Source organism: Saccostrea echinata, unplaced genomic scaffold, assembly GCF_033153115.1.
Source record: "Saccostrea echinata isolate AGI-Se365-2 ecotype Australia unplaced genomic scaffold, CSIRO_AGI_Sech_v1 ptg000029l, whole genome shotgun sequence".
NCBI lineage: Eukaryota > Metazoa > Mollusca > Bivalvia > Ostreida > Ostreidae > Saccostrea > Saccostrea echinata.
Window position 1 is genome coordinate 709,770 of NW_026889778.1, and position 27,557 is coordinate 737,326.

Sequence of the window (27,557 nt, forward strand, 5' to 3'; positions counted from 1 at the left end):
GGTAGTCTACGTACGATATTGTTATACATCACCACTTTCTAAGGCCCTCATTTCGAACTGGTCTGGACTTTCTTTTCAGTGAGGACTCATAGTTATCATATTCATGCGCCTTGTCGAAAAAGAAACAAAATCAAGAGTACAAATATTTTTTTTGTCACCCGCGTAGCGCAGTGGTTAGAGCATTCGCTCTAGAATCACGGAGTAAGGAGTTGATCCTTACGTCGCGGGTTCCAATCCCACTGCGGGACGTGGAGACCGGTCCTTCGGATGAGACCGTATAAACCGAGGTCCCGTGTCGCAGTAGGTGCTGGCATGCACAAAATAGATCCCTCACTGCTCAATGGCCCTGGGTGCCGAGTTTAGGTCAAAATTTGTAGCCCTTCACCGGCAAGTGGTGGTGTCTCCATATGAGTGAAAACTTCTCGAGAGGGACGTTAAACAACAAACAAACAAAAACAAATATTTATTTTTATGCTGTATCAATTTAAAAATAGCACGTTTTCATTTTCTAAAAAGTTGTGTTATTTATTCTCGCTTTTAAGGACCCTCTTTGCACATTGGTCATTTTTTTCGACATTGAGAAAATTATGAAGGTTTAAAGGTACAAATATTGACATTTTCAATTTTTTTTACTTAGGAAAAATATTCAAAGACATTGAAGTGTTGATGAACAAAAACCACTTGTTTACTTAAGTGGGGAAAATGCATGCAAATAATTTTAGTGTATCTCGCCATCAGAAAATATCATGCAAATAGTGTATTTATCTGTAAATATTCAAATGTGAAGAATCCTTACATAAATTACATATATTGAGTAATAGACTGTAATTTTCCGATTATTGAAGAGCAGATTACTCTTACTCCACAAAGATATCGCTAGAATCAGATTACTTTTGTGAGCAGTGTATAGAAGGTTCTTGAAAATTTCTACTCTAAGAGTCATTATAAAGTCCCTTTATTGTTTAACATGAGGCCCAAAAAACTTTGATCTCCCATTGTGGCCCCATCCTATCCCTGGCGGGGGGGATGGGGGTGGAGGGGTCATGACTTGAACAAACTTGAATCTATACTACCTGAGGATGCTTCCAGGTAAATATAAAGATGATGGCTTTGCTGTTCTTAAGAAGAAGATTTTTAAAGATTTTTCAATATACCTCTATGAAAAACTTTGATCCCCCATTGTGGCCTCATCCTATCCCTGGGGGGAAGGGTTCATGACTTGAACAAACTTGAATCTACACTACCTGAGGATGCTTTCATATAAATATGAAGATAATGGCTTTGCTGTTCTTAAGAAGATTTTTAAAGATATTTTCCTATATATTTCTATGTAAAACTATGATCCCCCATTGTGGCCCCACCCTACCCCCGGGGGTCATGATTTGGACAAAATTGAATCTACAATACCTGAGGATGCTTCCATATAAATATGACCAACCATGGCTTTGCTGTTCTTAAGAAGAAGATTTTTAAAGATATTTTCCTATATATTTCTATGTAAAACTTTGATCCCCCAATGTGGCCCCACCCTACCCCCAGGGGTCATCATTTGAACAAATTTGAATCTACACTACCTGAGGATGCTTCCATTTGAATATCATCAAGCATGGCTTTGCTGTTCTTAAGAAGAAGATTTTTAAAGATATTTTCCTATATATTTCTATGTAAAACTTTGATCCCCCATTGTGGCCCCACCCTACCCCCGGGGGTCATGATTTGAACAAAATTGAATCTACACTACCTGAGGATGCTTCCATATAAATATGACCAACCATAGCTATGCTGTTCTTAAGAAGAAGATTTTTAAAGATATTTTCGTATATATTTCTATGTAAAATTTTGATCCCCCATTGTGGCCCCATCCTACTCCCGGGGGTCATAAAGTGGACAAAGTTGAATCTACACTACCTGAGGATGTTTCCACATAAGTTTCGTCTTTCCTGGCCCAGTGGTTCTTAAGAAAAAGATTTTTAAATGATGACATTATTTTTTCACTAATTCCTAATTATCTCCCCTTGAAAGAGGATGTGGCCCTTCATTTGAACAAACTTGAATCCCCTTCACCCAAGGATACTTTGTGGCAAGTTTGGTTGAATTTGGCCCAGTGGTTCTTGAGAAGAAGTCGAAGATGTGAAAAATTTACAGACGGGCAGCTAGACGACGGACAGACGGACAAAATGTGATCAGAAAAGCTCATTTGAGTCTTCGGCTAGGTGAGCTAAAAACTGTTTTCTACTTTAAATACCTACATATGAAAGTGTCACATTATTTTTTGAATTATTACAAGAAATATAAACAAATCGATTCATATTACTTCGATTCATATTAATTTAATACAGTTGCCTGCGTGGCGCAGTGGAAAAAGCGTCTGCTTTAGAGTCACAGAGTAAGGAGTTGATCCTTACGTAGTGGGTTCGAATCCCACTGTGGGACTTAGAGACCGGTCCTTCGGATGAGACCGTATAAACCAAAGTCCCACGTTGCAGTAGGTGTTGGCACAAAAAAGATCCCTCACTGCTCAATGGCCCTAATTGCCGAGCATAGGTCAAAATTTGTAGCTCTCCACCGGCAAGTGGTGGCGTCTCCATATGAGTGAAAAATTCTCGAGAGGGATGTTAAACAACAAACAAACAAACTTTAATACAACAGATGTCACATATATATTTCTTTGTAAAGAGGATATAGTGCAACCAAAGCTGAAGAATATTCTTCATTTTGAGGCCAAATAAGAGGTTCATGGGCAACTACACTCACCTGTAAAAACATATTTATTCACTATAATTTAGTTCACATACATGTATACATGATTGATACAGAAAGAGATACACCGTACAATCAGTTCAGCTTTCCAGGCTCTGTTAAATATGAGTAAAAAGAGGCTCATAGGCCACATCGCTCACCTGAGCACATTGGCTAAGAAAAAGAACAAATCAGTTCAGTATTGAAAAGTTAAAAGGGGAGGGGGGGGGGGGCTGAGGAAGCCTCCATATCAATATAACAAATGGCTTTGCTGTTCTTGAGCAGCAGAATTTCAAAGATTTTTTCCTATATATTTCCCTTGCTCAAAATTTGATCCCCCATTGTGGCCCCTCCAACATCCCCCCTCCCCCCCCAAGGGGGAATCATCGTTTGAACAAACTTGAATCTACTCTACCTGAGGATGCTTCAATATGACTAAAAATGGCTTTTCTGTTTTTGAAAAGATTTTTTCCTTTATATTCCTATGTAAAACTTTGATCCCCCATTGTGGCCCCACCCTAATACTGGGGGGTCATGATTCAAACAAAGTTGAATCTTCACTATCTGAGGTTGAATCCATATCAATATGACTTAACAAAGCTTTGCTGTTCTGAAGAAAAATTTTTTTAAGTTTTTTTCCTACATCTTCCTATGTAAAACTTTGATCCCCAATTGTGACCCCACCCTACCCCGGGGGGTCATCATTTGAACAAACTTGAATCTACACTACCTGAGGATGCATCCATATCAATATGACTAATCATGGCTTTGCCATTCTCGAGAAGATTTTTCCCAATATATTCCTATGTAAAACTTTGATCCCCCCTTGTGGCCCCACCCTACACCCGGGGTGTCATGATTTGAACAAACTTGATTCTACACTACCTGAGGATGCTTCCATATCAACATGACCAATCATAGCTTTGCTGTTCTTGAGAAGAAGATTTTTAATTTTTTTCCCTATATATTCCTATGTAAAACTTTGATCGTCCATTGTGGCCCCATCCTACCCTCAGGGGTCATGATTTTGACAAATTTGAATCTATACTACCCGAGGAGGATTCCATATGAGTTTCATCATTCCTGGACCAGTGGTTCTTGAGAAGATTTTTAAAAAGATGCTATCAATTTTTCACGTATTTGTAATTATCTCCCCTTGGAAGAAGGCATGGCCCTTCATATGAACAAACTTGAATCCCCTCCACCCAAGGATACTTTGAGGCAAGTTTGCTTGAAACTGGCCCAGTGGTTCTTGAGAAGAAGTCGAAAATGTGAAAAGTTTACAGACAGACGGGCAGACAGACAGACGGACAGAGAGACGCCGGACAAAATGTGATCAGAAAAGCTCACTCGAGCCTTCGGCTCCAATGAGCTAAAAAAGCCACTCTTTTTAAAAAGAAATCAATCAAAAATAAAAGGACAAGAAGTTTAACGAATTTATAAAACTTTCACAGAAGTAGGAAATAAAATAAAATCAATGATTTTGGAAATACTTACGGGACAAAAAATGCCTATATATACATTGATAGACATACATAATGCAATTACTGTATATGTCAAAATTTGTCTAGTATCTGTTCACTAAAAGTGTAATTAATAATTACATGATGATCTGTGATTTAAGAAAAAAAAACTTTGATGGACATATGGACAGCTATACTGACAGTGTGATTCCCGTAAGTCCCAAGAAGTTGTCTAACGCAGGTAGAAAGAAGTTGTCTAACACAGGTAGAAAATTATTGATTTGACTGTTGATTCACATACAGATAGATCAACAAAGTGACCTTGTCCATCATTCACCGTCGTTTTAAAAAATACAATTTTCAGTGAGCTCTTCAGCAATTTTAAGTCCCACGTTGCTCAGTAGAAACATTTAATATACGTGTATATTTATATATTAAATCATAAATTGTAAATATATTGATCCCACTGGATATTAAGTATACAATACACAAGCAAAATAAAGTAAACATATCACAAGGAACAAAGTAGGATTGCAAATCTGTGTTTTTTAAAATTTGCAATTGTGAATTAGAATATACCCTTTTCTTCCGGCACTTGCATACAAGTTTGAATTATGCAGCTACTTTAAAATAGGTACAAGTAGTAGGATACACAATTGTTTAAAACAAACTCTCCCGCACTTACCATCTTATAAAATTAAGTAAAACATGCAATTCTTTAGTATTCTACACAACATTCTACGAGCTCCTAATTTGTAGCACCTCTATTGGGCTTGCTCAGTGTTTCTAATTCTTGGACATTTGATTTGATTGTCTCCAAACTTTCTTGCATTTTAACATTCTTATAATATTATACTTTCATGTAAATTAGTTGAATCTGATTCGTCGAGAAAGATTTGTTAAAAAAACTTTTACCCGCTTAATGATGAAGCCACGCTCTCCAGCGTAGCAACAGTAAACATTGCTTGACGACGGGTGATATTCCATAAAAATAGTAACTGCACAGATATTATATGCGCAAGGTCCACTGTTATTTGTATTTGTATCAAAAATTCAGTATAATATAATAAATATTGCACGTAGTAGAGTGTAACGTTGAAAAATTTCACCCCTCAAAAACCATTGCCATCCTCGGTTGACAACGGTTTTCTTGCGTTGAAATTTTTCAATGTTACACTCTACAACATGCAATATTTATATAATAGCATCCCCAGCTTCCTTTCTCAAGTATAGTGTTTTAATATTATACAGGTTAACCAAGTACTTCTTTTCAGTGAAGGTTTCTTATCTTTGACAGATATCCAACATGATTGACCAGATGTCATTGAATTCTGTCTGAGAGTTGGAGGCCGAACTCATGTTCATTAAAAATGTTATATGTGTTCTGTATTTTGGTAATCCTTCTCTCCATATGTTCTGGGTATATTTACATAGCTTCCTTTTAATTTCTTTAAAATCTAGTAATAGCTGGATAAGAAGCACATAAATGTTAAGCTTTTCATATATTTTCAATTTTTGAGCACCATTTTCATGATTATTGTAATCCCAGTAGAATGATTTGTTTTGGTAAGTCAGTCCTTGTCCATCATTATCAAACAGTTCCACATCCAGAACACATTTAACCATCAATTTTATAAATGCGAGCCATCCAACTCCGCCATTTAAAGTCAGAAGGAAAGTAAATCTACGTAATACTAAAAATACCTTAGTGCACGATTCTGAAGGCTATCCATACATGAGTCACTATTGAAACCCTATACACAGAACAGTAATCCAAAAGAAGTACAATACATCAGTACATATATTGAATAATGATTGGAGGGTTAAAAATCAAATATCATTCTATGGATGTATTTCTTTAAATGAGTGCACCTACTGCTCACCCATCTCCTCTCACAAAGTCTCTGCTGCTTCCTAAAATTTTGATTTTTCATGCTCCACAATTGTTAAAGGCTGGTTTTCAATTTTTTAAAAGTTAAAGTCACTCTACATATGTTCGATGCATAAAAATTCTAATTTGGGAATCATTGCCTGTCGCCATCAATTTTGCGTTAAATTTTTCTTATCTGACTTAACTTCTCGCATATCTGACATTAATTTTTGCATATCTGACATGACTTTCTTCAACATATCATGTTGTTCCTTGTTAACTTTTTCTATGATAGCTAAAATAGCATCTTCATCTTTTAAAGTCAGTTTATAAATGCTATTCAGGTTATCCAAGTAATTCTTTCCAGTGTAGGTTTCCAATCTTTGGCAGATATTGGTCATCGTCGTCCATGTTTTAACGAATTCTGTCTGAGAGGTGGAGGCTGAACTCACATGAGCAGTCAAACTGTTTCGGATGGACCTAATTCTCTCGATATCATCACCCACTGTTACCTCCCCTGCTGCAGGCTCTTCTCCCCATTTTCCTTTGGTTGGTTTAGGGATCGTTGAACATATGTTTCTGATCAATGTGTATGTTAATGAAATGTCAAAGTTCTTATATCCTGATTGTTGAGGATTTTGTAAGAGATATTCTTGCTCTGGGCGTAATCTTTTATAAATTGATGATGCTTTCACCTTGTTGTAAATTAGGAAAGGGGGAACCTCCATCTCTAGTATATCTCTGTATGCCTGATTTAACACATCGTTTGTTGCCATTCCAAGTTTTGCAAATCTCGATCGTCCCTCAAGGTCATGTCCGACAGAAGTCAATGGAGTTTTAGAAAGACTCATTTTTGTCTGAAATAAAATTAACCTTTATTGAACAAATTGGATAAATTTACTTAGCAGATACAAACGGAAGTATAAAGATCAAAATTGTGTACAGATTTGTGAAAACAGAGCAAGTCCGTAATCTGATTTTTTTTTTTCAGTAAGATTAAATTTAATGCTGTCATGATGCTATTTGTGAGCTTAAAGAGATTTCAAATTTAACATTTTCATCAGATCATGTAATTTAACGTGAAATGGATCTCATTACTACTAGGTCATGTAAATAAATAAAAGGAAACCAAATATCTTTGAGATATGTTTCTCCATTATTACGCTTTTATTTGGACAAAATTGTAGTAACAGGATGATAGACAAACAAGATGATTCTACATAGCTTTTATTTAATTTAGGGATATAGTTTAGTTAATTAACAATATTTACCTTTTCCCAAAAACTCTTAGTTGCCTGTACATTTATCATATGTTTCTCCTGAAGTTGACACTTGCACTGCGTTTCTTCAGCCTTGATATTGGAGAGCTCACTTGCAAGGGTAAAAGATAGATCTTTCTCATTACAAATAATGTTTTGACATTTGAATCCTCTATGGAATATTTTTGTGTCAATAAATGTTTCTGTCAATTTTTCTATTGCCTTATCAATGGAGTCTCCAATTTCATTTGATACTTCTTTGTCTACAGTTAATGGTTTGATTCTGAACACTTGCAACTGAATATCATCATTGCATATGCCAATAACAACAGTGTGTTCATTGTGATCAAACGCAGCTGCTGTTTGATAAAGACACAGATTTCCTTCATTATCTTCATCTTTTGCAACACTCCATCTTAGAAAACTTATGCAGTATGCTACCAGTCTGTAGAACACAAACATGGCAAAGGAAGTAAATCGATAGCACAAAACGGATGAGCATTCCCATTTATCTTCACGGAAGTCAGCTTTAAACTGCTTTTTGTTCATACATGGGACATACCATGACATGCCGCCTTCTGATACAGCCTCAAATGCATTCAAATGTACCAGCATTTGAAGTTTCTCCATGTATGGCATAATTTCACTTTTATGTTTCAAGTAAGAGGGTTCATCTTGCCACAAAGCATCTATCACTTTATCTTTAAGTTCCCCCGTTTTGTTGAAGGATTTCCACTCTTTGATTAATTTCCTTTTACAATCTTTATTGATGTGGTTTTCATCTGCAATTACCTTATTGAAAGCATTAGCAAACCACTGAATGTCTAGAATAACATGTTCCCTCAATTCATCTTCTTCAAAATTCAAAAGAAGGCCATTGTCATGGAAACATTTTAAAAATTTAGACATTTCCTCATCACTTTTGATTTGGTATTCACGTGGAAGAGATAAGTTGAGCTTCCAGATTTCACTCAGGGACAAAACCTTCCAGGCTCCTTCATATAATAACTGCTCCATTAAAGCCCATGAAGAAGGCAGTTCAATTTTTGTATTGTTCTCATCTGTAAATAAGTCCACTATGGACTTCTTTATTGACTCTAGCATTTCCTTGGTATTATCATTAAGTTCCTTTAGACCTACTGCATATTCCTGATCATTCAGAGACTCACTCAACCAATCTCTGTCCTCATCTGGTACAGCTTTCCAGAACTCCCCAAAATACTTCTCTATTTCCTGAAGTAAACAAAGCAAGCATAGTTATATTAATACATTATTGTGTGCTATGATTTTAATACTGTTAATGCTAAATTGTGTGTTGATGTTTGAAAATCTGGAGTTCATGTGTTTTGGAATTAAAATGGTAATTAGTTTAAACCGATTACAGATAAAACTGTAGATCTGGTATCCATTGTAGAATAACAATACCACTTTGGATGTAAAGCAGTCAAAAGGTAGCTTCTCTGAATCGAAAGATTTTTTTTATAACTTTTGTATGCTATGTGTATACAATGTGTTCTAATACTGAACACTTTTAGAAACTTTAAATTTATTTGAATGATTTAAAATTCACAAAAGAAACACTAAAAAAAACCTTTTTTAACAACCTAATTAATATTTGCATGTTGAAACCACTCACCCTCATTAATGATGTTACTTTTTACAGACATGGTTTGAATCCACCTGATACATGAACTACATATTTACAGTTTTACGTTTTTCCAAACTCTTGCCTCTTTAAACACTGTCTTATTTTTTTATCAATGCTAATTTAGATTTCTTAAAGGCATGTCTTTTTTGACATGGTATCAGGGTTCTCCACATTTAAAAATTTAACCATGGAGGAAGCTGTGCGAAGGTGAAATGTGACCGAAAACACAAATGTATGTTAGAATTCCTAACCTTCATTAATCAATGATTAGTTCCACAAAACTTTACCACTGCAACACAGAAAGTTGACATAACCAATAATTTTTAAAGCTAAAAACTAAAAAAAAAAAAATAAAAAAGGTTAAGTATCTTACTTTCCAAATGTGTACCAAAATTGGCCCAAAACTAACATTTTGAAGGAATTTCAAAAAAAATATTTCAGTGATAGAGTAACCATGGCAACATTATTCAAAAACTGATATATACAGAATTGATGTTGCCTGTTGTATGAAACATTTCATTTATAAATATTACTAAAACTGATAAATGGGTAGTATTTTGAAAACAAGAGGCCCATGGGCCACTTCGCTCACCTGAGCACATTGAATAGGCAAAAGCACAAACAGCTCAGTATTGAAAAGATTAACCGGGGGGGGGGGGGGGTGTTAAACTACCTGATGTTGCTTCCATGTCAATTTAACAAATGGCTTTGTTGTACTTGAGAAGATTTTAAAAAATTTCCCATATATTCCTTTGTAAAAATTTGATCCCCAATAGTGGCTCCTTCCTATCCCATAGGTCATCATTTGAACAAACTTGAATCTACAATACCCGAGGATGCTTCCATATGAATATGACTAAACATAGCTATTCTGTTCTTGAGAAGAAATATTTTTCTCTACATGTTCTTATGTAAAATTTTCGATCCCACATTGAGCCACACCCTACCCCCGGGGGTCATCATTTGAACAAAATTGAATATACCTAACCCTGAGGATGCTTCCATATCAAAATGACTAAACATGATTTTCAGTTCTTCAGAAGAAGATATTTTCGTATATGTTCCTACGTAAAATTTTCGATCCCTAATTGTGATCCCACCCTATCCCCGATTGTCATCATTTTAACAAACTTGAATCTACACTATCTGAGGTTTCCACATCAAAATGACTAATCATGGCTTTGCAGTTCTTCTTCAGAAGACATTTTCCTATACATTTCTATTTAAGACTTTGATCCTCCATTGTGGCCCCACCCTACCCCAGGGGATCATGATTTGAACAAAAAAGAATCTACACTACCTGAGGCTGCTTCCATATAAATACGACCAATCAGGGCTTTGCTGTTTCTGAGAAGGAGATTTTTAAAGATTTTTCCTATGTACATGTATTTCTATGTAAAACTTTGGTTCTTCATTGTGGCCAAACCCTACCCCGGGGAGGGGGGTCATGATTTGAACAAACTTGAATCTACAGTATCTGAGGGTGCTTCCGTATAAATATGACTCAACATGGCTTTGGTGTTCTTGAGAAGAAGATTTTTAAAGATTTTTCCTTTATATTTCTAAGTAGAACTTTGATCCTCCATTGTTGCCCCGCCCTACTCCTGGGGGTCATGTTTTGAACAAACTTGAATCTACATTACCTGAGGATGCTTCCATATGAATATGACTCATCATGGCTTTGCTGTCCTTGAGAAGAAGATTTTTAGATTTTTCCTATATATTTCAATGTAAAACTTTGATCCTCCATTGTGGCCCTGTCCTGCCCCCAGGGGTAATGATTTGAATAAACTTGAATCTACACTACCTGAAGATGCTTCCATATAAATATGACTCATCAAGGCTTTGCTGTTCTTGAGAAGAAGATTTTTAAAGAAGATTTTTCCTATATATTTCTATGTAAAACTTTGATCCTTCATTGTGGCCCTGCCCTATCCCCGGGGGTCATGATTTGAACAAACTTGAATGTACACTACCTGAGGATGCTTCCATATGAGTTTCATCTTTCCTGGCCCTGTGGTTCTTGAGAAGAAGATTTTTAAAGATTTTTCCTATATATTTCTATGTAAAACTTTGATCCTCCATTGTGGCCCCGCCCTACACCCGGGGGTCATGATTTGAACAAATTTGAATCTACACTACCTAAGAATGCTTCCATATAAATATGACCAATCATGGCTTTGCTGTTCTTCTTCAGAAGATTTTTAAAGGTTTTTCCTATATATTTCTATGTTAAACTTTGATCCTTCATTATGGCCCTGCCCTACCCCCGGGGGTCATGATTTGAACAAATTTGAATTTACACTACCTGAGGATGCTTTCACATGAGTTTCATCTTTCCTGGCCCTGTGGTTCTTGAGGAGAAGATTCTTAAAAGATGCTATTAATTTTTCACTAATTCTCTATTATCTCCCCTTGAAAGAGGGCGTGGCCCTTCATTTGAACAAACTTGAATCCCCTTTACCCAAGGATACTTTGTGGCAAGTTTGGTTTAAATTGGCCCAGTGGTTCTTGAGAAGAAGTTGAAAATGTTAAAAGTTTACAGACAGACAGACAGTCGGACAGACAGACGGACGCCGGACAAAAAGTGATCAGAAAAGCTCACTTGAGCCTTCGGCTCAGGTGAGCTAAAAATAGTTACATGCACACAAACGAATAGACGAACAAACACCGACATCCTGCCTATGTCTAAGCTTTTTAAATAAAAACTTACTGATGGCATGCATGGTAAGAGTAAATTATTATAACCAGAGGCATATATTTGACATAACTGTAATGTTGCTTTCTCTATTCTGTTTTTTTCTAAAAGTTCTTTTTTTTTTTACATATTGCATTTTTCGCCGAGTTTCCTCCCTTGTTTACTTCTCCACGCGCCCCAGTGCTTAAAATAGCACCATGCGACATTTCCTAAAACGGGAGGTAACTCTAAAAGTAATGAGGAATTGAATAAATACAAAGAATAGGGAATTTTGAAAGGGTTAATTTTTTCTGGGCACAGAAACTTGAATCGGATGCGTGTCAATTATCATGTTGTTACTGCTCGTTATGTCATCTTTTGTAAATATGTTATCGTATACTGAACACGTTGGAATTCCCCGAAATTACATGTGTATAGGATAATTAACTCTGAAGATATTGATCATCAGCTGATTGACTCTCCATTGTCACGCTTCACAGCATAGTCGTTTGTTTAGCCCAGTCGGATGCTTCCCCTCAAGGCATGCGAGGTGCACGACAGTTGTAATATAAACACACTTAACTACTCATCGTTAAAAAGTAGGTATCAATACTGAAATTAAATAAAATTTTTATCATGGCGGCCCCCGATTTTAACCATGGCGCAGCTCATTTAACCATGGCGGGTCGCCATAGTAAAACCCCTTGTGGAGAACCCTGGGTATGCTCATCGTTAATCCTCAATGTTAAGGAATAATTAATTTTAACTACATCTCTGTGAAGGATAAAAAGCAGTCACTTTGTGTTACATGTACTCTTTATAGGAATTCAAAAAGCTGCAATTAGTTGCTATCGTATATACAATCTACTTGTATAGTAATAAAAGACAGATGTTAAGTGGTAGCATATCAGAACAACTTAATTTAATCAGATTGCTACTCCAGCATGCTAGATGTTTATGGCGAAATACTTTTGACTTGGTGCTGCTGAAACCCCAAGTGGAAAAAAAATATTCAATAACACCAACTATTCAAAAGTTATGGCCAAAGTTAAGTTTTTCAAAAGTAGGTCAAACTCCAAAGTCAAGGTCAAAGGGTCAAAATTGTTGGTATCTAAAGAAAGGTCTTCCACAGGAAATGCATATGTGAAGTATGAAAATCTTAACACCTACTGTTCAAAAGTTATGGCCAAGGTTAAAGTTTTTCAAAAGTAGGTCAAACTCCAAGTTCAAGGTCAAAGGGTCAAAGTTGTTGGTATCTAAAGAAAGGTCTAGTCATAAACAAGAGGCCCAAGGGTCTTAATGGTCACCTGAGTATAATACAACAATTTAGAGGATCCATAGAGTATAAAATGAACTGAAAGGTGAAGCTTTGTTGCCCAAAAGCAAGAAAAATAGGGTGATCAGGATCAACAAAATAATTAGTCTACTGTTCATTAACAGTTCATAAATTAGTTTCTAAATCTGTTCCCCATTTATCACTATCACCATACAGTATATGAACAAATTATCAGTGATTCTGTACTATTTCAATTCCTGGATGAAATCCCTTACATTGGAATCTCTTGGTCTTTGATGTACATTGAATAAGACAAGTTATTTTTGTCTCATTTTTATTTATCTGTTACTTACAAGTCTACCTGATCATTAAGACTATAAAAGTACTTTTTGTATTATACAATAAAAAATCTTGCATAATTCTCCTCTTCTATTAACCTTTCAAGTACATTATTTACAGTGATTAATTATCAAATGTAAATAGCAAAGGGGAATAACTCCTCTCAGTTGAATACAAATTAATAGAGCTCTGGCCAGGACCAGAACACTTGACAAAATGGTCCAGATGTTCAAAAATCTTTTTTATATTAAAAATTTTACTCTTTTTGCCTCTGATATGTCCAGGTGCAGAGAAGATTTTCAAAGAAATAATGCATTTTTACTACAGATTCTCTATATTATAAATAGAGCCCCCCCCCCCCCAGCACCAGAACCCCTGACCTTGGGGCCATGAATTTCACAAATTTGGTAGAGTCACACTTGCTTATCATAACTATGTATTTTATTTCTTTCAATAATACCCAGGAGTAGAGAAGAAGATTTTCAAAGAAATAATGCACTTTCACTATATGATCTATATAGCCCCGCCCTAGTGCCAGAACCCCTGACCCTGGGGCCATAAATATCAAACTTATGGTAGAGTCACACTTTCTTATCATAACTATGTATTCTATTTGTTTCAATAATACCCAGGAGTAGAGAAGAAGATTTTCAAAGAAATAATGCACTTTCACTATATGATCTATATAGCCCCACCCTAACACCACAACCCCTGACCCTGGGGCCATGAACTTCACAATTTTGGTAGACTCCCCCTTATTATAGCTATGTATTCAATTTGTTTCAATAATACCAAGGGGTAGAGAAGAAGATTTTCAAAAAAAATAATGCACTTTCACTATATGATCTATATAGCCCTACCCTACCACCAGAATCCCTGACCCTGGGGCCATGAATTTCACAATTTTGGTAGAGTCACCCTTGCTTATTATAAGTATATATTCAATTTGTTTCAATAATACCCAGGAGTAGAGAAGAAGATTTTTTAAAGAAATAATGCACTTTCACTATATGATCTATATATAGCCCCGCCCTAGCACCAGAACCCCTGACCCTGGGGCCATGAATTTCAAAATTTTGGAAAAAGCATCCTTGTGCACCATTACTATGCACTTACAATGTAGTTTGTTTAAATAATATCCAGGAGCAGGGAAGAAGATTTTCAAAGACTTAATGCATTTTCACTATATAATTAATAGAGCCCCGCCCTACCACCAGAACCCCTGACTCTGGGGCCATGAAATTCACAATTTTGGAAAAGACATCAATGCTTATCATAACCATGCACTTAGTTTGTTTATATAATATCCAGGAGCAGAGAAGAAGATTTTCAAAGAATTGATGCATTTTCACTATATAATCAATAGAGCCCCACCCTAACACCAGAACCCCTGACCCTGGGGCCATAAATTTCACAATTTTGGAAAAATCATACTTGTGCATCATTATCATACACTTGGTTTGTTTAAATAATACCCAGGAGCAGAGAAGAAGATTTTCAAAGAATTAATGCATTTTCACTATATAATCAATAGAGCCCCGCCCTAACACCACAACCCCTGACCCAGGGACCATGCATTTCACAATCTTGGAAAAGGCATCATTGCTTGTCAAAACCATGCCCCTAGTTTGTTTAAATAATACCCAGGAGAAGAGAAGAAGATTTTCAAAGAAATAATGCACTTTCACTATATGATCTATATAGCCCCACCCTAGCACCAGAACCCCTGACCCTGGGGCCATGGATTTCACAATTTTGGTAGAGGGCTCAATGCTTATTACAATCATGCCAACAGTTTGACTGCTTGATGTCCAGGAGTAAAGAAGAAGATTTTTAAAGATTGCACTAATTTTGATGGTTTTAGCCCCACCCCTCAGGCCCCAGGGGGGTAGGGACCATGAAATTCATAATTTTTGTACCCCTTCACCCATTGATGCTATATGCCAAAATTGGTTGAAATTGGTTCAGTGGTTCAAGAGAAGAAGCTAAAAATGTTCGAAAGTTTACGACCGACGCACGACGGACGAAAACAGATAGCAATAGGTCACCTGAGTGACTCAGGTGACCTAAAAATGCATATGCGAAGTATGAAAGACCTTACACCAACTGTTCAAAAATTATGGCCAAGATTAAAGTTTTTTTCAAAAGTAGGTTAAACTCCAAAGTCAAGGTCAAAGGGTCAAAATTGTTTGTATCTAAACAAAGGTCTTCCCACATGAAATGCATATATGAAGTATGAAAACCCTGGCATTAACTGTTCAAAACTTATGGTCAGGGTTAACATTTTTCAAAACTAAAGAAGGTCAAACTCCAAGGTCAAGGTCAAAAGGTCAAAGTTGCTGGTATCCAAAGAAAGGTATTCTCACATGGAGTACACATGTGAAGTATGAAAGACCTAGCACAAATTGTTCAAAAGTTATGGCCAAGGTAAATGTTTTATCAACAGTATGTCAAACTCCAAGGTTAAGGTCAAAGGGTCAAAGATGTTGGTACTCAAATGAAGGTCTTGTCACAAGAAATAGACACATGAAGTTTGAAAGCCTAAACTCCAACTGTTCAAACGTAATGGCCAAGGTAAAAGTCTCATAAAATTTTGCAAAAGTGGGTCAAACTCCAAGGTCAAGGTCAAAGGGTCAAAATTGTTGGTATCTAAAGAAAGGTCTTGTCACAAAAAATACACATGTGAAATATGAAAGCCATAGCTCCAACCAATCAAAAGTTATGGGCAAGGTTAAAGTTTTTGCGGACAGACAGATAGACAGGGCAAAAACTATATGCCCCCGAATCTTCAATTATGGGGGATAAAAAAATCATGATTTGCAATAAAACATACGCATAAGTCTGTGTTAATCTCAAGTATTAGCAATTATTTTTAAAATCCTAGCAGTCGCCCGCCTGGCGCAGTGGTTAGAGCATCTGCTCTAGAGTCGCGAAGTAAGGAGTTGATCCTTACCTCGCGGGTTCGATTCCCACTGTGAGACCGGTCCTTCAGATGAGACCGTATAAACCGAGGTCCCGTGTCGCAGTAGGAGTTGGCACAAAAAAGATCCCTCACTGCTCAATGGCCATAAGTGCCGAGCATAGGACAAAATTTGAAGCTCTCCACCGGCAAATGGTGGCGTCTCCATATGAGTGAAAAATTCTCGAGAGGGACATTAAACAACATACAAACAAACAAACAAAGTAAAATCGTAGCAGAAATCAAGACAAGTCGTCTATTTAAAATTTAAAAGTGAATGTAGAAAAAATGGCAAAACGAATCTAGTTTTCCACTATGATATAACTGAATTTTTTTTTTTATATATATTTTATCAATTTGATACCTTCGAATTTAATAAATTCTATGTATCTGCTTTTATTTAATCTGCCCTTGTAGTACTATTGCTTGTCTGGATTATTAAGTTTAATGCAGAACTTGAAATACTTTTGCTTTATCTATTCACATGTAACATAAAATTCTGAAATCAATTGATCAATTGATCATAGTGCACACTCTTAGATTCCATTCCATACAATTTGTATATTTAATATCCATGATAAATCTTGATCGTAACTAAGATCCATCTTCTTAATAAAAGCATATCCAGACTTGACATATTGACGTAGCATTGTTTTTGAAAGGGGGAGGGTGCAGCCACAGAAGAAAAAAAATCAACTTATTTGAAACAAGAGGCCCAAGGGCCTTGAATCACTCTTCTGATAAACTGTACAACCTATCACTTCTATTTGAAGCCTCTAAGTATCCTGTATATTTAGATAAACCCTTGGAATTCCAATTCACACTCTGAGAACCCAAGATGATTCTAAGCCAATTAGTACCTGTGAGTTGGTCATGGTGACCTACTTATCACTCATCATTCTCTGAGGACTCATCAACTAAGTTTGATGATTCTAAGCCAATTAATACCCAAAATATTTTTTTTAAATTATAACCATAAAATTTTCACTTTGACCTACTTTTAAGCTAATGTACTCCAAGGACCCAAGATGCATCAACTTACAAAGTTTGATGATTCTAAGCCAATAAGTACCTGAAATATTTAATTAAAGCCATAAATTTTCAATAGTAGGTCATGGTGACCTACTTTTCAGTCAACCTACTCCGAGGACCCAAGATGCATCAACTGACAAATTTTGAAGATTCTAAGCCAAATAGTACCCGACAATATTAAATACAGCCATAAAATTTCAAAAGTAGGTCACCGTGACTTACTTTTCAGTTGTCATACTCCAAGGACCCAAGTTGCATCTACTGACAAAGTTTGATGACTCTAAGCCAATAAGTACCCAAAATATTAAATTAAAGCCATAAATTTTCAAGAGTAGGTCACCGTGACCTACTTTTCAGTTGTTGTATTCCGAGGACCGAAGATGCATCAACTGACAAAGTTTGATGATTCAAAGCCAATTAGTACCCGAAATATTTAATTAAAGCCATAAATTTTCAAAAGTAGGTCACGGTGACCTACTTTTCAGTCGACCTACTCCGAAGACCCAAGATGCATCAACTGACAAAGTTTGATGATCATAGGCCTTAAAATGTCCAAATTATGTCTCTAAAACGCTTTGAAATCGAATTCCTGCAAAGTTCAGAAAGAAGGTCACTGTGACCTACTTTTTTATATTTATGTTTTATTGCCCCAAGATGCATAACCTTACAAGATTTAATGATTGTAAACCTCTCGGTATTCGAATTAATGACCTTAACTGTTTTGAAAAAGATTATCCATAACGCTCAAGAAGTAGGTCAAGGTGACCTACATTTTAGTTGACGTACTTTGAGGACCCAAGATACATCAACTGACAAAGTTTGATGATCCTAGGCCTTAAATTGTTCAAAATATGCCTCTAAATCATTTGGAAAAAGGATGGCCGCAAAATTTAAAAAGTAGGTCACCATGACCTTCTTTTGAGTCAGCATGATATGAGGTCCTTAGATGCATCAACTGACAAGATTTGATGATCCTAGTCCTTATAGTAAGCAAAATATCAACATTTTAATAAATTGTAATTTTTGGTCAACTTTGAAGTGACCTTGAGACAACGCCCTTCGCCCTAGGGTAAATCCTTTCGAGTAATTTTGGTGATAATCTCCCCAGTGGTTCTTGAGAAGAAGATTTTTTAGCAACCAGTACTTTTGTTTCTATTTTCCTAATTATCTCCCCTAGTTTAAGGGTCACAACTCTAGTTTTAGTATAAAACAAAGCCCTTGGGCCAAGGATACCCTCTGACAAATTTGACAATAATTGGCCAAGGGGTTCTTAAGTTATGGCCCATATTCTAAAAAATTTATGCACACCGCACAAATGGCCATAGCGTTAGCTCTTTGAGCCTTTGGCTCAGAAGAGCTAAAAATTGACAAGCAAAAAAAGGTAATAAAGAATTTTTAAAAATTAAATAAAGGATATTGCCTAAATTCGAAAATCCTTTTCATGTGTGTGTGTGTGTGTGTGTTTGGGGGGGGGGGGGGGTTCCAACTTCTTTCTGTACCAAATTTTATTCATACAATACTACAGAACCCTTATTTGACTTTACTGTAATGGGGGGGGGGGGTTAACCGGCCTGTCAATGAACATTTTCAATAGTAAATAGTTATGAATGGAAAAAAAGATAACGAACTAAAAACTTTTGAAAACAAAATGCATCATTATAGTCATCTAATAGGGCTCTCACACCACTTTTTGAGACGGGGACTAGGGCCGTTCAAATTGGGAAGTTACCAACATTTTGGGAAAACTGGGAAATGAAACATTCAGAAAAAATAAAATTTTCTATTTTCTTTCACTTGTAAGTGTTTGTTTTATTTTTGTTTTCTTCGGTGATTAATTTTCATTGAATTTGATTTTTTGTTTAAATATTTTGCTACAGAAAATTGGGAATTTTACACCTTTCTTTTGGGAAAAAAGGTACCTTTTTGCATTGGGAACGGATCCATTCAACGGCCCCAATTATAGAGAATTGAGAGCCCTGTTAAATCTATGAAAAGGTTCTTCCACATACCATATTTGCAACAACAAGAATTAAATACAAGAGGTCCTTGGGCCATAACGCTCACCTCATTTCTATTTAAAACTCCGACCCCCTTTGTGACCCCATCCTTCCCAAGGGGGGCCAAGATTAAAAAAAAGAACCTATAATATTCTAGAAAACTTTTTTTTTCATTTTTTCTGGTATAGGGTCTTAAAAAACCTGTAACCCGACCGACCCATTCAAATTACCCCCGGGTGGATTTTTTTTCTGCCAAATCTGCGTTTGCTCTTTGGTTTGATCATTCAGCTGATTCCATATATTCAAAAAATATTAATTGTAGCTTTATTTGAGATATAAAATATGTCATCCTAGTCAACATTTACCTTAAATATAAAGAGTAATCATTATTGTAACAACAATTTCAACCACAACTTTTTGAAGTTTGTTTTCTGCCGCTAGGCAGCCATGTTGGGTGTCCACTGTAAATATAACACCTGGATAATTCAGTCCGGTGATGTTTGACTCCATTATTTATAAGCAAAAAAAAAAAAAAAAAAATCCTACCTACCGACTCTTGATTTTTTGGGAATGTTACAGGAAACAAACATATTTTTTTTTAGGCCTAGGGGTTCAGAAGAAGATTTTTCAATATTTCCCATTATATTTCAATGTAAATCTCTGATTGCCTATTGTGGCCACAACCTACCATCGGGACCAAGGTTGAAATGATTTGAATCTAATCTACCTGATGATGCTTTCACATATGTTTCAGATTTCCTGGTCCAGCGGTTTATAAGATTTTTTTAAATGATTTTTTCCTATATATTTCAATGTAAAACCTTGATCTCCTATTGTGGCCCTACCCTTCCCCATGAGATCCAAGATTTAAAGAAAATCTACATACACTATCTCAGGAAGCTTTCAAACAAGTTTTATTTTTTTCTGGCACAGTGGATCTTGTAACGTCTGATGATGATAATTTTTAATGACTTCTCCCTAGTTTTGCCTTGATTATCTCCCCTTGGAAGGAAGCTTAGCCTTTCTTTGAAAATTTAAAATATCCTTAAGCAAAAGATGCTTTGTGCCAACTTGGTTAATTTTGGCCCAGTGGTACTTAAGAAGTAAAAATATTACATTTTTAAAGCGGGATAAACAGATACAGAGACAGATGGATGGCCTAAGGACAATGGATGATCCATAAAGCTCACTTGAGTTTTCAGCTCAGGTGAGCTATCAATATCAAAGAAAGGAATTATTATACACATTTTGCCTATAGTCATCAACATAAATAAAAACCAATTCATTTTGTAAAGACTGTAAAAAATCTTATAACCTAATAGGCCAAAAAATCTTTTTTTTTTGTATTTCTGAAGTATGCCTGTACTTGTGCATTCTCAGGATAGGTTGGAGATCCGTTTATTCTTTTCTAGTTCACATTCCTTCAAGCCTGAATACTTACATCTGTAGATTTTTTCTCCGTGTGTGTGGCAACAAGAAACAGTGGTGCCTTTTGGCCTCCAAATGTCTTGATTGAGGTAATCCAAAACTTCAAGTAGTCTAAAAGAAACAAAGATATATTAGTCTAACAGAACAAATAAAGCATCATGATAAAACCGGAAGTCTTTGATAAGACTGTATCTTTACTGGTTAGTACTCATAGCAAAGGAATAGAAAAGTAGCACTTTGATTTGAAAGTTTGTAACAGCAATAAATAGAACTAGAAAGTCTGCTATTGCAAGCAATAGCGTATGTCACCCTGAACTGAACCATAAGCTATAAGATTCTTTAATGCTTAAAGAAGTAAGTATTCGTAGACCCCCATCCCCCCTTTCCTTTAGGCTTGCTAGCTTTGGTCGGGAGAAAAAATTAGAGCAAGGTTCATGTCAAAACATGGCTGAAACAAATTAATTCCTGAATTTTCCTCTTCAAATCAGGCATTTTCTGCTTTGAACAGGGGCTGATGTTTTAAATGAGATTTTAAAGTATGTGTAAACTTTCTTAGTTTAGAAGAATCATGAACACTTCCGGCCTGCTAAATCTTTTGGGTAGAGTAGTGATGAGGTTTTCACAAAAAAGCGGGAGTGGATCCCGGGATTTTCAATGAACAAAAATGATGGAAATTAAATTCAAATAATTCTCAATATCACTGAATGAAATTATTTTATATGCAAGTAATACATTCACCAAAAAGCGTTAAATGCTATTGAATGCAGCTGACAATCGCTACTTTTATAGATAAATTTATTTTAAGTATAATAATTATAATTTCTATAGACAAAACAGATGAAGAATGAATGCTGGCAAAATATCAGATTACATCAGTGGAACTGAATTTTATTATTAAAATTCATCAGATTTCTCTATCAATTTTAACTTTATATCTTGAGTAACTACTTCGCTGTTTCGACGGGTGGGGGGTGGGGGTGAGGTGATGTGACGGTACATATTGTCGTTTTGTACATATTGTCATCTACAACAATATATACATACCCTCACTGCACATATTGTTGTCCATCGGTACATACTGTCGCCGGCGACAACAGGAATCACGACAAGCCTTTTTTTCCTCCTGCATAATGGACGACAAAGTGTACAGTCACGCATCGGCACATTTGTCGTCGGCGGCAATATGCACTGTGAGCATTTGCACATTTTGTCGTCGATATATTGTGTTGAAGAATGTTTGCTAAAGTCATGGAGAGAGAGAGAGAGATTGACACACACAGACAGATGGATACACAAAGTGTACGGCAGATAAGTAAGTAAACAAGTTGTATTTATTTAGCATTACTAGCAATACTGTCAGGAGAAAAGGTTTTGGTCAGAAAATTGTGTCCAGGATTGGTGTACATCACTATGATTTGTCAAGATACCGTAATTCTTGAGATATCTGATAAATCAGCCTATTCCTTTTTTCTCGTTATATATAATTATAAACTTGGAGATTGAATGTTAATTTTTTTGCTCAGAAGTAATGATTATCTGGAAATTATTTTTTGCGTTATTCTTATACACGTACTGATATAATTGGTGTTAGGGCTGGCATTTTAGCTCACCTCAGCTGAAAGCTCAAGTGAGCATTTTTGGTCATATTTTGTCTGTCATCCATCTGTCTGTCCGTCTGTCTGTAAACCTCACATTTTCAGCTCTTTATCAAGAACTACTAGGCCAATTTTCTTTTGCGGATGCATTGACCGACACATTCAGTCGCGTAAAGTTTGGTTGCCCGCTAAATGGCATTCGAGCTCAAGAGCTCGATGCCATAAAAATGGAACAATGCATCATGTTGTCCAATTGTGTACCAAATCTTGTAAAAATTAGAGCAAAATTGTAGGAGGTGTAGCATTTTGAAAGAATTTCAAAGAAATTTCTATTTTTAGTAACCAGAGCAACATCGTTTGTCGAAATCAAAACCGATATACAGAATTATGTATCTTAATGTAGTCTACTTATGTACAAAGTCATAATGAAATTAGACCAAAACTGTAGAGGAGTAGCATTTTGAAAGAATTACAAAGAAATTTCTCTTTTTAGTTATCAAAGCAACATCGTTTGTCCAAATCAAAAAACGATACACAGAACTACGTATCTTAATGTAGTCTACTTATGTACCAAGTCTTATTGAAATTGGATCAAAACTGTAGGAGGAGTGGCGTTTAGAAAAATTGTTTACAGACAGACAGCTAGACGGACGGACGACGGACACCTTACTAATGCAAAAGCTCTTCTGGTCTCAGACCAGTAGAGCTAAAAATTAGTGAAAATGTAGTGGCATCTTTCAAAAATCTCCTCAAGATGCATAATTATGTCAGAAAAGTTTTGTGAAAAGTTCATTAACAAGAGGCCCAAGGGCCTTAACGGTAGAGTCACCCTTGCTGATCATAACTCTGTATCTAATTTGTTTCAATAATACCCAGGAGTAGAGAAGAAGATTTTCAAAGAAATAATGCACTTACACTATACGATCTATATAGCCCCACCCTAGCACCAGAACCCCTGACCCTTGGACCATGAATTTCACAATTTTGGTAGAGTCACCCTTGCTTATCATAACTATGTATTCAATTTGTTTCAATAATACCCAGGAGTAGAGAAGAAGATTTTCAAAGAAAAAATGCACTTTCACTATATGATCTATATAGCCCCGCCCTAGCACCAGAACCCCTGACCCTTTGGCCATGAATTTCACAATTTTGGTAGAGGGCTCAATGCTTATTACAATCATGTCAACAGTTTGACTGCTTGATGTCCAGGAGTAAAGAAGAAGATTTTTAAAGATTGCATTAATTTTGATGGTTTAAGCCCCATCCCTCAGGCCCCAGGGGGGCAGGGACCATGAAATTCACAAATTTTGTTCCCCTTCACACATAGATGCCATATGCAAAAATTGGCTGAAATTGGTTCAGTGGTTTCAGAGAAGAAGCTGAAAATGTTCAAATGTTAACACACGACGCACGACAACGGACGAAAACAGATAGCAATAGGTCACCTGAGTGACTCAGGTGACCTAAAAAGAGTAGATTCAGTTTTATTCAGATAATGTCAATCAGGAGAGTGGTGGGTCTACAATAGGTAATCAAAGTTTTTCATAGAATATACAGGAAAAATTCTTTCAAAATCTTCTTCTCAAGAACTACTGGGTCAGAAGAGATGATACTTATGTGAAAGCTTCATTACATAGTGTTCGATTTTGTAGGTGCTGGCACGAAAAAGATCCCTCACTGCTCAAAGGCCCTAAGGCCGAGTATAGGTCTAAATTTGTAGCCCTCCAACAGCATGTGGTGGAGTCTTCATAAGAGTGAAAAATTCTCGAGAGGGATGTTAAAACAAACAAGAGGCCTAAGGGCCTTAACGGTCACCTGAGTACAATACAACAATTTAGAGGATCCATACACTGATAAATGAAGCTTTGTTGCCCAAAAGCAAGAAAAATAGTATGATAAGCATCAACAAAATAATTGGTATAGAATCTATCTGTCCCCCATTTATCACTATTACCATGCAGACTATTAACAAAATGTCTATTTTTAACCCCATATTATTACTTCTCACACTGGTCTCTCTTGGCCTTTGAAGAACATTAAAAAAGATAAGTTATTTTTGCCTCACTTTTATTCATCTATTATTTCCAAGTCTACCTGCTCATTAAAACTACAAAAGTACTTTTTGTATTATACAATAAATATTCTTGCATAATTCTCTTATTCTATTAACCTTTCAAATACATTATTTACAGTGATTAATTATCAAAGGTGAATGGCAAAGGGGAATAACTTTGCTCAGCAGAATACAAGTTCATAGAGCCCTGGCCAGGACCAGAATACTTGACTAAATAATCCAGGTGTTCAAAATTCTGGTAAAAATACCCTTGCATATTAAAACTTTTACTCTGTTTGCCTCGAATATGCCCAGAAGAATACAAGATTTTCAAAGAAATGCATGTTCACTATGTTATTAAATAAATAAAGCCCCCCTCCCCCTTTTCACCAGAAAATCTTACCCAGGGGCCATGAACTAATAATTCTGGAAGAAGCACTTTGCTCATCATAACTATACACTTGTTTTTTTGCTTTATTACCAGTAGTAGAAAAAATATTTTGAAAGAAATTATGCATTTTCACTATAAAATCAATAGAGCCCCCCCCCCCCTTCAAAAGAACCCCTGACCCAGGGGCCATGAATTTCACAATTTTGAAAGAGGCATTCTTCCTTATCCTAACCATGCACTTCCTTTGTTTGAACAATACCAAGGAGCAGAGAAGGAGATTTCGAAAAAATTTATGTATTTTCCTTATATATCATTAGAGCCCCGACCTAACACCAGAACCCTTCATCCAGGGCCCACAAAATTCACAATTTCTGAGGAGGCAGCCATGCTCATCATAACTATGTACTTAGTTTATTTAATATCCAGGAGAGAGAAGATTTTCAAGGAAATAATGCATTTTCACTATATATATCAATTGAGCCCCACCCTGACACCGGAACCCCTGACCCAGGGGACATGAAATTCACAATTTTGGAAGAGGCAACCATGCTCATCATAACTATGCACTAAGTTAGTTTATTTAATACCCAGGAGTAGAGAAGAAGATTTTCAAAGAATTAATGCAAACAATATATAGAGCCCCCCCCCCCCCAACACCCGAACCCCTGACCCACTGGGGCCATGAAATTCAAAATTTCTGAAAAGGCAGTCATGCTTATCATATCTATGTTCTTAGCTAGTTTATTTAATACCCAGGAGTAGAGAAGAAGATTTTCAAAGAATTAATGCAAATAATCAATAGAGCCCCCCACCCACCAACACCTGAACCCCTGACCCAGGGGCCATGAAATTCACAATTTCTGAAAAGGCAGTCATGCTCATCATATCTATGTTCTTAGTTAGTTTATTTAATATCCAGGAGCAGAGAAGAAGATTTTCAAATAATTAATGCATTTTCACTACATAGTCAATAGAGCCCCCCCCCCCCTTACACCAGAACCCCTGACCCTGGGGCCATGAAATTCACAATTTTGGAAGAGGCACTCTTGCTCATCATAACTATGTACTTAGTTACTTTATTTAATACCAAGGAGCAGAGAAGAAGATTTTCAAGGAATTAATGCATTTTCACTATATAGTCAATAGAGCCCCCTCCCCCCAACACCAGAACCCCTGACCCTGGGGCCATGAAATTCACAATTTTGGAAGAGGCACTCTTGCTCATCATAATTATGTACTTTGTTACTTTATTTAATACCCAGAAGCAGAGAAGAAGATTTTAAAAGAATTAATGCATTTTCACTATACAATCAATAGAGCCCCGCCCTAACATCAGAACCCCTGACCCTGGGGCCATGAAATTCACAATTTTGGAAGAGGCACTCTTGCTCATCATAACTTTATACTTGGTTTGCTTTTTTAATACCCAGGAACAGAGAAGAAGATTTTCAAAGAATTATTGCATTTTCACTAATATATAATCAATAGAGCCCCGTCCTAACACCAGAACCCCTGACCCTGGGGCCATAAAATTCACAATTTTGGAAGAGGCATTCTTGCTCTTCATAACTATGTACTTAGTTAGTTTATTTGAGCAGAGAAGAAGATTTTCAAAGAAATAATGCAATTTCACTATGTGATCTATATAGCCCCACCCTAGCACCTGAACCCCTGACCCTGGGGCCAAGAATTTCACAATTTTGGTAGAGGGCTCAATGCTTATTACAATGATGCCAACAGTTTGACTGCTTGATGTCCAGGAATAAAGAAGAAGATTTTTAAAGATTGCATTAATTTTGGTGGTTTTAGCCCCACCCCTCAGGCCCCAGGGGGGCAGGGACCACAAAATTCATAATTTTTGTTCCCCTTCACCCATAGATGCAATATGCCAAATTTGGTTGAAATTGGTTGAGCGGTTTCAGAGAAGAAGCTGAAAATGTTCAAAAGTTAACGCACGACGGACGACGATAGACAAAAACGGATAGCAATAGGTCACCTGAGTGACTCGGGTGACCTAAAAACAAAAAAAAAAAAACAAATAAAATTAATTTTTGTTCAAATCATGACCCCCAGGGGTAGGGTGGGGCTACAATGGGTGATAAAAGTTTTACATAGGAAAATATACAGAAAATCCTTGAAAATCTTCTCAATACCCAAAGGGGGATCTAGCACCGGTGCACCCCCTTTTTTTGCTTTTATAAATTATGTTTGTTTAACTTGTATATAGTCTCAATTTAGTCCACAGGTAAATTTCATAATTAGATAATTTAATTAACATATACAGTAACAACCTTCACGCGCAAATGACTTTTTTTCCCTTTTTTTTTTAATTCTGAACCGCAACCCCTCTCCCCAGTTCTAAAATTTCTGGATCCACCACTGAGAACTGCAATAGGCCTGTGATTAGTGATGTTTATATTAGGAAGTATCCTCAGGTAGTGTAAATTCAAGTGTCTTCAAATCATAACCCCGGGCCTAGGGTGGGGCCAAATTTATTACACAATTTCATTAAAGCATGTCAGTTATCTTTTTTATTTTATTACTTTTTTTTTAAGTTTACTTTGTTTATCGCACGAAAGAGCAATACCACAGTTATGGGAAAAAAGTCTATTTGTGTTAAATTGCATTCCCAAAAGTTACTATGGAAAATTGTTCATTTGGAGCAATGTGCACAATCCAAATTTACTCTTCACCCCGGCGTTCTCTTGAGAGCTAGTTTGCAGTTATGAGCAGCATTCGCTTCTAGTTTTCTTTTCCTTTCACATCATTACAATTATGCAAATTTATCCTTATGACACAGGTTCAAATCCCCTGTGGGACGTGGAGAC

The 27,557-nt window shown here is 36.3% G+C and overlaps 1 protein-coding gene across 1 annotated transcript in view; it reads right to left on the bottom strand.

Moving 5' to 3' along the window:
- Positions 1-5,732: 5,732 nt before the first annotated feature.
- LOC133195445 (uncharacterized) overlaps positions 5,733-27,557 on the bottom strand; it is a 47,903-nt gene continuing 26,078 nt past the window's right edge. The window contains exons 4-6 of the mRNA XM_061331288.1: positions 20,701-20,798; positions 7,344-8,564; positions 5,733-6,929 (exon numbers count right to left, since the gene is read on the bottom strand). Coding sequence (XP_061187272.1) covers positions 6,243-6,929; positions 7,344-8,564; positions 20,701-20,798 — 2,006 coding nt within the window. The 3' untranslated portion in view covers positions 5,733-6,242. The remainder of the gene's footprint in view (positions 6,930-7,343; positions 8,565-20,700; positions 20,799-27,557) is intronic.